At 40.8% G+C, this 12,614-nt stretch overlaps 1 protein-coding gene across 1 annotated transcript in view; it reads right to left on the bottom strand.

The window, feature by feature from the left end:
- Positions 1 to 3,019: 3,019 nt before the first annotated feature.
- Positions 3,020 to 12,614, bottom strand: part of cita (citron rho-interacting serine/threonine kinase a) — a 43,811-nt gene continuing 34,216 nt past the window's right edge. The window contains exons 37-48 of the mRNA XM_078248036.1: positions 12,308 to 12,477; positions 10,605 to 10,685; positions 10,261 to 10,396; positions 9,802 to 9,941; positions 9,548 to 9,640; positions 9,305 to 9,413; positions 8,962 to 9,090; positions 8,747 to 8,827; positions 8,575 to 8,653; positions 7,843 to 8,025; positions 5,942 to 6,329; positions 3,020 to 5,258 (exon numbers count right to left, since the gene is read on the bottom strand). Of these exons, the coding sequence (XP_078104162.1) occupies positions 5,235 to 5,258; positions 5,942 to 6,329; positions 7,843 to 8,025; positions 8,575 to 8,653; positions 8,747 to 8,827; positions 8,962 to 9,090; positions 9,305 to 9,413; positions 9,548 to 9,640; positions 9,802 to 9,941; positions 10,261 to 10,396; positions 10,605 to 10,685; positions 12,308 to 12,477 (1,613 nt within the window). The 3' untranslated portion in view covers positions 3,020 to 5,234. The remainder of the gene's footprint in view (positions 5,259 to 5,941; positions 6,330 to 7,842; positions 8,026 to 8,574; positions 8,654 to 8,746; positions 8,828 to 8,961; positions 9,091 to 9,304; positions 9,414 to 9,547; positions 9,641 to 9,801; positions 9,942 to 10,260; positions 10,397 to 10,604; positions 10,686 to 12,307; positions 12,478 to 12,614) is intronic.

Raw genomic sequence — 12,614 nt, 5'->3', positions numbered from 1 at the left:
GTGAGTGACTTACCATGGCTGAACAGCTGGGAGGTCAGACCAACAATGATGCCAGTGAACAATGGGGAGATTGTAGGTGCCCTTTTGTAGCCCCCAACCCTCAGCTCTACTGGATGATATTTATAAACTATGTCCTCTTTAGGAAGTGACAGGTGAATGATGCTTCATACAGCACATACAGTATTGCATGCTCGCAAACAAAGGAAAAAAAAGAAACACAGGCACACACATTGGACAAAGACGATTTGAATAACCGGTTTAGAATATCAAGAGCAGACTGAAGGTTAAAGCACTTAATCACTTTAAACTTCCCTTTGTGCACAGAGCGGTCTTGACTGCCTAAACTATAGAAAGGCATGGCATTACCTCGATGAAAGTGATCAAGTCTGCAGTCTTCTTTTTACTTTGTGTAAATGATTTAAAAAAAATGCCAGGAGAGGTTGACCCAGAGTGCCACTACAGATGGAATAGTGATTTAAGAGTTCTTAATATGCAGAAATCAGGCAGTTTTTCCTCCAGCTGACCAGTTTGACTTTTGAACTACTTACTAGAGCGTACTTGCTATGGCCATTCAAAGTGGGGTTTGTGTTGGGCGATTAAATGCAGTCTGAACATTTTTTCAAAAGTCCATGGCAATGTTAAGGCTACGTAGTCACTGAAAATTAGTCTGCCCCCAGCTGATGCATTAAACATATCTTAGACAATGCAATGTAACTGGTGTTGATACGAGTGAAATACATTATACATTTTATGAAATGAAAAAAACATCGTACCGTCTCATACCAACTGCCTTGACTGCAGAGGATGTTTTGTCCATTCAATAAGAGATGTGCTCTCAAAAAGGTCCTTGGATTAATGAATAAATACTGCAGAAAAATAGGAAATGATGTCCTATTTTTTTTTCTTATAAAAATGTACTTTGTATGTAGCATGCAGGTGAAAACTGTTTACCAGTCCAATAGATGACAAAAATTGAAGATTTGAAGATTTGAAGAACTGGATTTCAAAGTTTCAAAGATCTTTGAACCACAAAAGGTTTTGAAAACCTGAGCTGTTTGAAAGCCTGTATCCAAGGACCGGAATTTTGAGTTGGAATTGACCTACTTTCACCAAAAAATATTTATCAACTTTCAATTTGATATTCTGATGTGTGTCAGAACAATCATTTCTCGTCTTCATTCGATACAAGACATGATGAGAGAGTGTGGAAATCACCAGCTCCTAAAGTGTAATTTATTGACCTGTCAGGGCAGTGTTTACTGCCATCCTTAGTCACATATCTCACATGCTTCATAGTACAGTATGGCACAGCACACATAGTACACTATTTATGTGTCCTCTTTTTAAAAAGGCAAATGTACCTGTACCATTCTGTCTGTGAAACAGATTATCACAGGGTAAACACCAGTTCTTTTCAATCCTAAAAGGGAAAATGAGATGAAATTGAGGATACAGGCCAAAGAAGGAACTGCAGCAAAGGAGGTCTTCGATCTACTTTGCACACTACACTGGTGTTAGCTCTAAAGACTGTGAAACTAAGCTCAGTGTTGTCAACAGCAGTAGGTGCGACATACTCAAGTGAGACACACTGCGGACACTGAACACGTTCTTACAATGTGCCATTGCACCATTAGCACGTCGTCCAGTATCACTTCTGGCTCCCAGGTCAAGAAAAGTGACAGTCTGTGAAAATGAGCTGAATGGGCCGGGGTGAGGAGGTGAGGCCACGGGTGTGTGATCTATATAAAGAGAGGAGCTCAAATCCTCCCTGCACTCCATCCACTCACTGTCAAATAAAATGCTGGTGATAAACTTACAGCAGATGTCACTGGTATCATCTCACAGCATGGTGTGTACAAGGAGGTCAGAATTAGAAGAGTTATTGTTGCAGATGCTATTGTTGAAAACGTTTCCCCCCTTCAGCTCATCTCAGTTCGGATTGGAGCTGCAGCTACCGTGACTGGACTGGCAGGCCACTGTCGCATTGGCTGAGCGCTGGGATCAGACACCTATAAATAGACTAACCTCTTCTAACACAATGGACATGGACAAATGGTCATTTCACAAGCAGCCTCAAGTGTGAGTGGTTTTTCTCTTCCTTCACATTCCATAGAGTGAATTAGGAGGGAGTTCTGTCTGTAGGATATTACTTCCTCATAAGCACACAAGCACAACATAAGGAGACAAAGTAGAATTGAAAGACAATGGTTATAATATTTAATATTCTGTGACAAAATCTCTACAGGGAACGCTAATAAAACATTTGTTAACAGACATCAATATCATATCCAGCGTTACGGCATTATGATCATGTGAATAAAAATACAAATTAAAAAATATATATAGAAAATGAAATAAAACAGGATGGGAAACCCTTTTGTTTAGAGTCCCTTAAGGCTCTGACACACCAACCTGACGGCCGACCGTCGGCAGAAAAGGCAGTCGGACTGATCAGTCGGCTCCCCGAGGTCCAAAAAGTGCCTCGGAACACACCGAAGCGACGCCGACTTGAGCGTACGTTCTGCGCGTGCGCGAGATGTAATACGTCTCCATAACAGCAGGTGGTGCTAAAATGAAAACCGGAAATGACGAACTCGTCACGTGGGTCTGGCTTCTCCAGCCGACCATAATGGCGGCTCGTTCGGAATACAATCTCGTATTTTACGAAAATAGTTCACTGAAACGTGTTTCTGAAAACATATATTTAAGCGAGAAATAGGCCATACAGTTGCTGAATCGGTTTTCATTTCATGATTGACAAAGGTCAGTTTAAACGATTTTCGTCAGATTTTGTATGTGGGCTGAGATGTGTAGCCATAATTTGATAAGCTAAACGTAAAATGATCAACATGAATATATTAGAAAAATGGCAATAAGTCTTTAATAAACACCTCGCCTCACCTACTCCCAACAAGACCAAGGTTATAAATTAAAACTGTCCAAATAAAAATCAATCAACCAAGACTTTGGGCCCATTCAGTTCCATTTCAAGACTGGAAAATCCTCATTGAAAAAAATAAAAAAAAATGGCACTTTTCAGTCTTTTGAACCAGAATCTGGAATATCGAGTCGAATGGAATCGACCCCCAACCCTAAAATCAACTCTTTCTAATTTACATATATGGGTCATCCCGCGCGTCGTTTCCGGGTTAGCACTCCACCAATCAGATTGGTCATTGAGTCTGACTGCCCGCCCTCCGATTCAACATGTCAAATCGGCCAAAATGAAGGCCGACGGCCCCTCTGACGGACGACGGCACAGAACACACTGAACAGACTCGAGTCACTGACCTCGCCAGACTGTCCGACGGCCGATTATCGGGTTGGTGCGTCAGGGCCTTTAGAGACCAGTGGAAAACGTGTGCAATCTGTAGCATTGGGAGCTTTTTGTTGAACATTTGTGACCAATGAATGAATGTTCTCTGTTCTTGGCTCAAGTACATTCAGGAAGAGTTTTTACATCTAAAAAGAACCATAGTGGATCCAGAAAGTTGGAGAAACATCTTCCTATTGAGCGCCCTACTGTTAACAGACACACTGGGCAAGTTAAAGTGTGGCATCTCATCTGCGTATATTCCTATAAACGTTTCTGAAAAGCACAAAAATGTTCCAAGACCATGGATCAAATTATAATATATATAGAAATAAAATCCCCTAGTGTTAAGTCAAGTGTAAGCACTTTGACAATGATAGCCCAAAAAAAAATACATCTGGATGGATTTTAGTGTCTTTTTATTGTTGGACTGTTTAAACGTTTAACTTGCCAAGAGTGCCTTGATAAAAGAAAAAGAAGAGTAATTATACTCATATGAATTTACTGTGCAAATAGGTAATAGTTAAAAGAACGGATATGTTATTCACGTGCTTCGTTTTTAAATCGTGGAATAAAAATATAACCCAAATGAGGCAGAAGCAGAAGACAACACTCCGTTTCATTTCAGATATACATATCCATGCCATTTACGGATCAGGGAAAAAACAAATATTTACATCTTCACCTTGAACAATTTTGGGTTATATACAATATAAGAGACATTGTACAAAAAGAAATGCTCAAGTACTATGTTGTAAGCTTCAAACATGATCTCCCCCCCCCCCGTCATTTAGTTCAGCACTGAGGTTTTGCCTTTGACAGATGGAAGTGCATACACGAGTTGGATCCAGATACAATCACTCACTTGATAAAGGATGTTTTGACATATTAAAAGAATACTCATTGGACATTCAAGAGGACACGTAATCACTTTTTTCTTTAACAAAAATAGACATGGCTTATCCAGCCTTGAAATTCCTTCTCAATATATATAAAATTATGTCTTGTCTATGTACAGTCAGATAGCGTTCTGAAGGATTAGAAAGTCCTGCTAGGGATCGTGGGTAGTGCAGTTTTAATGTCGAGCTGTGTGTTGTTCTACAGGGCAGGGAGGGTTGAGTTACTTACATTTTATTTTGAATTGTTTTTGCTCCAGCTAAGTTCTGCCACCCTAACTAACCGAAGCCTTGTCAGAAGACAGACTAGCAGAAAATGATTGTAATTAGCTGATAATGATTGTGTGATGACATGTCAGCGCAGGGCTGGAGCCAGAAATGCTAAAAGATGTACAGTACTCTCCTGCCCTGATCTGGGGCTACTGTGGACAGAGCTGAGCGTGGAAAGGATCCAGTTCTATTAATACTATTTTGAGTGAGACTCTGCCATTTTCACTAGTGACTGATTTTGTAAATATTTAGGCATTGACTTGTGAGATAAAGTTGCTACGGCTGTGCTCATCTAACGTAGTCACTACTGTCTAGAGTTAACTAAAACTAGCAAAACCCACTGAGTCAGGTCTAAAGTTGAGAACTTGTTTTCCAGATTTTGTTTTTGAAGATATCAAATCAAATTACTAATACTTTCTCAGAGTACAGAGCGCTCACTCAAATACATTGCAAAAAAACCTGCTCAAAAAGTTGTTTAATATGGCATTTTGTTGACCTTTATTGACTCGAGTCAGTTCATTGAGAAAAATATAACCTGATTCTATTTGACATCTATTTATTTCTCATGTTCTCTCTGTTCTGACTGCTACAGTTTTTTCCCTCTGTGGGTTTGTCAGCTTAGACGTCAGGCAAAACTGATGTGTGGCAGTATTTCATCATGAATTGGTGTCACTCTCACTATTTCTCTGCTCCCTCCGTTCCCTTTTCAAAGATGCATTTCTCTTTCCATGCCGGGTATGTGGCTCTGCTGTCTCTCAAACAGATGATTGGTCCCATACCTGTAGAATAAATTCAAAAACATAAAGGCAGGTTAATACATGCACAGATTACCATTTAGATTGTTTTACTTGAAATATGTTTATTTAAATTCTGAACAAAAACATACAATAATATAACTTAAGACTTAAGGCTGTGGGTACGTGCGTAGGTACGTGGAGATACGGACCCTATGCCGTAGCCTGACGTGCACCTCTCAAAAAAACGTAACTACACGTCACAGCGACGCAGACCGCAACAACTGTGATTGGTCCGCTTGGCTGTGGCTTGGTAGCGTCGCATTTGACTGAAAGCCAGAAATGTCACCCTGCTGGTGGTGCTACAGGAAAACTACGACGATCACCAAAGTCGCCTGGATTCTTCCTTTTTACACCATAAGTATATGAAACAGATTTTATGATAATAATAATTGTCAAACAACATCACTAAAAAACTAAAATGTCAATCGCTGTTAGCGTTAGATGAAAAGTCAGGGGATTGCCATCCGAATCTATCTTCCAGGGACCATAAATGTCTTTGTAAATAGTTGTTGCAGTCTGGATCAAAGTGGTGGACCGACCGACTGACTTCACCATCCCTAGAGCCACGCCGTTAGTGTGTAAGATAGAGTTTTGCTATCATCATTGTAATTGAGTAGTAACAGTTGTGCATCAACTTTATACATCAACAGAAATGATTGACAAACCTTGTTAACAGGAGTTATGGGCGTGCGACCAGAGCCAGTATGAAGCCTCTGGCGCTCTTCGAATCGTCCGGGGGACCTCTCCCTACGAACATCCACCATCCGGCCAGAAGAGCGGTCCATTCGAGGGTCTGCCATGGCCCTGCCCGGGGAGCGCTCTAACCGGGGGTCAGCCATTGCCCTGCCTGGAGACCCCACTATCCGACTTTCCAGCATCCTGCCTGGAGACTTCTCTCTCTCCAGTGGACGGCTGGGGGACTTGTCCCGTCGAAACTCTGTGCGAGCCTCTCTGTAGCGGTGAGGCGTGCCAGGATCTCCGTGAACTAGCGGATTAGCTGCCAGCCTTTTAGAGATGTGCTCATTGTAGGAAGGAGGCCCACGCTTGTTAGGGCTGTTAGGATGAAACCGAGGCACAGAGATGGGCAGGGGGCATTGGTCAAAGGAAAAATGTATTTTTTGTCTCTGGTCATGGGCTTTGCATGGCACTGTCAGATAAGTCAACAGTTGTGGTGAGGATGATGGATGATTAAGCTTATTTGAGAAGCTGTAGTTCATTGCTATTCATGGTTTGAAGAGACTGAACCCATCTACATGATTTAGTTTTCCAAATGAGAACAGAGTCAGAGGCTGACAACAACAGCAACAACTAAAGAGCAAAGCTTTTCAAAGTCAGCACTGTGAGTAATAAAGGCTCAGTTGTTAGTGAGATTTAAATTGTAATAGACCAGTCTCAATCAGAAGTCAGTCTCTTTATTAAACAATTTTCTTTCTACGTTTGACAGGAGGCATTTTAAAAAGCAATTTTAATTTAAAAAGACATATCTCAGGATTTACCACAGATCAAAAATGAACTCTTCCTCCTGTAAAGAGCAAAATGAAGGCGTTACTCTCCTGTTTTATAACCAACTCAAACATAAAGGCCATTTATTTATTGATTGATTTAACCATCACCACCTGTGGATGCCAACCTGTGCCCAGCAGTGCCAGCTAGTCCCACTGATCATCAACAACACCAGTGTACATGGAATAAAAGAGTGCAGTGTGCTTGGAATGCTCTTAGTCTATAATAAATGAATAAATACTGTAAGTAAGATGCTCGGGTAAACAGACATGAATAATTAAACAAATAAAACACATCTTTGTGTGAATATAGAGTTATAGATTGGGGTGGCATTTTGGGTTTTGCAGTCTGTTCATTTATTCATTCATTTATTTATTTATTTGAATGTATTTGAGCATTACATGTATTTATTTGCCAAATTAGATTGGTCCTTCACATACACATGACTTGGGATGGGTATGGGTTGAAGTTCAAATACTACTGTTGCTATAATACGCAAGTTTTGGTGCAGATACCAAAATGATACTTTGAGAAGTAAAAACTAGTCTAGAAAAGCATTTTTTTCATTAACAAAAGAAGGCAAAGTTCTCAAAAATGATCTAAACACAAGCGGCCAAACAAGAACCTTGCCTATATAAAACTAACTAAAACTCGCAATGTTTTGATTTAGGTAAGTAGTATGGAACTACCTAATCAAAAAAATAAGATCACTAATGTGACCAGACATCTGATGTAAACTTTCAAGAGTTTACAATACGAGGTGCTACAGACACATTTCGGTCAGTACAAAAACAATAATTAACTTCAGATATCCAGCCTCTGGTCATGAGACCGAATAACTACATACTGAACTGCATGTACCTAATTTAGAAAATGTGTTACAGCTCAAAATGTGCGGTGACTTTAAGAGAAAGTTAAAAGATTGTTGTGAATAAAAAAAAATTCACCAAACGAATACCCAAAACAGAGATTAGTGTAATTGTCTAGATGAGTTAATCAAGAGAATGGGAGAGAACAGACAGTAAGTGTGACCTGAAGCAGGTTCAATAAATAGTGTCCTCACCTGCGTCCGGAGCCATTTCGCTGCAGGTCACCTACACCCTCTTGGCTCTGGACCAGGTTGCCCTTGCAGCAAATGACCCGCAGTTTGTTCTGGTAGGAAGAGGCCAGGTAGATGGCCCCAGAGGAGATGGCTGGGCCAAGGTAGCGTGGATTTGGGATATCCAGGTGTGCATATGAGTGGGGCCTGGAAAGAGATGAGAACATTAGACGCTGTATCCTTCAAAATATTATAATATTTTTTATTTTATTTCTATAAACTGTGGGGTGATCGCGCTATCGCAGTTGCCGCCCCAAGACTTTGGAACAGGTTTTAATACATAGCAGCGGTGTGACATTTTCCCTCTCCTCCTCCTGTTTTTATTGAACCTTTTCTGATTTTACTGTATTCTATGTTTTATTCTTTTTTATTGTAGGTTATGTTGTTTTATTCTTGTCCTTGATGTAAAGCACTTTGGATACCTGCTGGTTGCTGTAAAGCGCTATATAAATAAATGTTGATTGATTGATTGACTGAAATGGATGATTCTTGTCGATGTGTTTACTAAGACCTGGGAACCATGGGAAATTAAATATTCAATCACTACAATATGCAATGACACTAAGTAGAGACCCACAAGATGATGATGATGATGATGATGATGATGATGATGATGATGCGACTGGGAAAAAACTAAACAAGTGTAAACCCTAACTGATGGACTGTTACTGACAAAGCAGCAGAAGGCAGTCTTACCCCAGAGCAGCGTGTCCCTGAATTTCAATAACGTCCAGAGAGTTGAAGTAGGTCACAAACAGGTAGGGTTCTCTATAGGCTGAAATACCAAAAATCCACTTGAACTCATATTGCACATAATACATTGACCATTAAAGAAAAAAAGGTGAAGTGAAGTGAAATTCTGACTCACCAAATGAGAGTGGCAGACGGCTCCATTTGATATCCTCACTTCTATTCCTGCGGCCGTATGCATCCACAAACACACCAAACTCTGCAAGAACAATTATAATAATTAGAAGAAAAATAATCTACTATTAAAAGAAATGCAGGTGTGTTGACATGCTCAAATGCACACACAATGTACTGTACATGTGTGCCCACACAGAGAGAGAATACATATCTAACCATGGAAACAGAGCAGGTATTCATCTTTCTGTGGTGCCGTGGTGACCTGGATGATGGAGATGGGGAAGCTGTGGGAGGAGGCGGCGAAGACAGCTGAAGCTAGAGTCACGTCGTTTTTATCCAGGAACTCTGTACAAAGAAATCATATCAGTCAGCTCGTTTAGGTGTTAATGTTGAAAACTCAAAGCGATAGAATCACAAGTAGACTAGTGTCTAGTGTAGACTAGCTTAGAACACCATCTGGTTGACAGAAAATATTATTTAAAAAAAGAGTAATATCAACACAGGATTTGAGTGCTGATGCCTACCACGGGAAAAAAAATCACAATGGCAGGTGACCTACCTTCCAGCACATACTGCTTCATCTCAATCTCATAGAACTTGTTGGTGCCGATAATGATGCTGTAGCCAGTGAAGTGGATACAGCTGCAGGGCTCTGATGTCTCAATCTCCTGCAAATACAAACAAAAGTTCAACACCTTCCCAAACTCATTACTCCCTGAAGCAATACATGTACTTTGGTACAAAACACTGCCTTTGCTTCATTATAATGTAATTTCCCTATCCATCTGCAAGGCCCACTCACCTTTCTGATGCAGAACTTGTTCAGGCTTTCATTATGTCGCAGAATTGTAATCTTATTGGGCATAGCAGCACAGATACAGGTCCCATTATCAATCTGTAAAGAAAGAAGAACACAGCAATCAGGGCAGTGGTAAATATCTGCAATCAGACAGCACACTGCTTTGCTATTGATGTTCAGCTCATTAACTCTGACTAAATAACAGTCTAACTAAGAGGATTTTGCTCTGTGTAAGTAACAACAACAACCTAACCCACCTTTCCAGAGGAGAAGAGGTGGCATCCCTTGACTGTCTCAAAGATGAAGGGGTTGAGGTCAGGCTGAGCTGGGAGATGGGACTGCGACAAGGACTGTTTCACCTTCTTAATCTCCACCAGACACAAGGCCCTCTCCTCTCCTAGATGACACAACAAACACACCACGTACAGTCAGTCGCACAAGCAATCTCTTATTTACTTCAGTGCATTTATACACATGCTTATAACCAGCTAAAACGTCTCTATAAGACTAAAACACAATAGGATCCTATATACTACAGATTTATTAGGGCGGCAGAAAAAGCTTGATTTACCCGCTATGTCAAATTTTCAAAACATGTAATATATCAAAAAGTTGTCTAGAACAATCAGTTATTACAAACATCTACAGTGTTTAGTGTGTACAATTACTGACTTATAATTGAGTGTAATGACCTCAATTTAATACCATGTACTGACCAGTGATCATCAGCAGCTTATCAAGCTCCTTCAGGATCTGGATCTGGAAAACCGAGGTCAGCCCGGGGATGTGGGTCAAAGAGTTCTTTATGACGTTTAGAGCGTACAAACCCTCCTCAGAGCCAACCAACACGATCTAAGGGAAAGATAAGGATAAGATGGATCATAAGATTAAGTTTAACATGCAGCGAAATGGTGAAGCAGTCAGAAAGAGTATCTAACTGGAAGAACACATTTTTTTGTTACTTTGGATTAGCGTGTCAACTAAATGCCAAAAATAGCAAAAATATAAAAAGTAAACTTCATTATGTTCCTGTTGATGGTACAGATTTCTGTCTTTGTACCTGGTCAGTGAGAGGCAGAGTGCAGTTGATGTCCAAACGGTCATCACCCTCCAGCTTCAGCAGAGAATTGCCCAGAAGTTTCTATTAAGACAAGAAGCAGAAAAAGAGAGAGACATGGAGCAGATGGAGAGGGCAGGTTAGGCAGATCTTCTACAAATCAGTTGCTTTAGAGCAAGAAAAGGTGACCAAGCAAGGAATGACAGCCAGATATCCTTTACCAACTCAAACAAATAGATTTATGGTATCTGGATTAGTGAATCCATCCTTCAGCATTAATGAATAAAATTTGCATGTACAGTAATCTGAAAGTCTTCCCAGATAATGTGGATCATATCAATGCCCATTTTTGGAAATATATAGTTCTTTGGAGTTTTTGGAATGTGATGTTCAGCAATCACATATGGGTGGAATGTTCAGGCGGGTGTTCAAATACTTTTGGCCATGTAGTGTATTCTGCCGTAAGGCAAAAAAAGTGCAAAAAGTGTATTGAACTTTAAAATGCATCTTTGAATAGGTAACACAATTAACAAGACAGGGGTAACAGTTTTTGGGAAACGCTGACATACAGTTTAGAGAAAATGTAGTCTTGCATTGCCAGACTCATCTCCACAGCGCTGTAGTATGGTCTGGCTTCACGATACACAGCGCCCTGGCTTGTTTGTATTACTTTAAACCTATCACACCCGTCAAGGGCGGTGCTATGCCCCAGATGCAGCGACAGTGCCTTTGCTAAATATATAGAGGAAGGGGAGGTAGGCTAATGTCAGGCTTTATCCCAGCACTGTACATCCGATAAGCCAGACTAAAGAAAATGTAAGACTATTTTCATTTATCACAGAAGGTAAGAGGGATGGGAAAGTGCAATAAACACACAACCACCAACAGCAGAAGCCTGCAGACTGAAGTTAAAATCAGGTTGCTAAAGGAATGTGTACATGTGTCTGTCATGTTTCAGTGAACGGGGCTACAGCAGTGCATGGCTTTTGCAGAAGCATGCATGACATAGCATATGACACCAGGCCAAAGGCGCACAGCAGAGCCTATTCACACCCATGCACTATGTAGGTTTATGAGTGTATGATATAATTTATGTGAGTTTTTGACCACCGAATGCTGCTGTTTTTCACAGGCTACTTCAATGGAACATATTCAGTAACTCAGTGGCGTGTTGACCTGTGCTAAACAGCATCAGTGTTGTATGTGTAGATGTAAACAGCTACTGCATGCTCAGTCAGTCGGTTGACTGAAGCTCAACATTCGTGCGGCTACTTACTGTACCTGAACCAGAGGGGATAGGTTCTTCTGTCTTTTAGAAACACCTGCCTATAATATGATCCACACAACCGAGTTGAAATACACACGCACAGTATAATCACATCAACAAAGACGATGACAACACAAAAATAGAAGATGGATGTTGACAACATGCAGAGAGAGAAAGAAGAGGGAGGGAGAGAAAACGAAGTGAAGGCACTTGCTGATGTTTAATGGAGGCATTTAATATATTTTACCTAATTCTCACACCCAACAATACAGCCACCCTTGGGTAAAGTTACTATTTGAAATGTGCATAATAAGTGAGTTTATCTTGTAAAAAGGAGACACTGGGGTGTCTTTTTTACACATTCAAAAGACAAACTCAAATTTTGAATCCAATTAGGCCTGACACAAGCAGAACCCCCCCCCCCACAGACAATACTTACAGCATCAGAATCCACTTTGTCTTTAGATCCACGGCTACCAGCCACCACAGACTCCAGTACAGCCACCCAGCGCTGCTTGTCAGGGAAGCTGGGAGCCATGAAGTAGATCGACTGGCCTGGCCAGCAGGTGGTGTGGGGATGAGACTCCAGCTTCAACACATACGGTATGTCTACACACAGACAGACGCACGCACACACACACACACACACACACACACACACACACACACACACACACACACACACACACACACACACACGTTGGCTCTCTTGCAAACAGCTTCATTTCACAGTTTAGCAGAACGGT

This window comes from Sander vitreus, chromosome 4, assembly GCF_031162955.1.
Source record: "Sander vitreus isolate 19-12246 chromosome 4, sanVit1, whole genome shotgun sequence".
Lineage (NCBI taxonomy): Eukaryota > Metazoa > Chordata > Actinopteri > Perciformes > Percidae > Sander > Sander vitreus.
The sequence above is the reverse complement of the archived record's forward strand: the minus strand, read 5'-3'. Positions and strand labels throughout refer to the sequence as shown.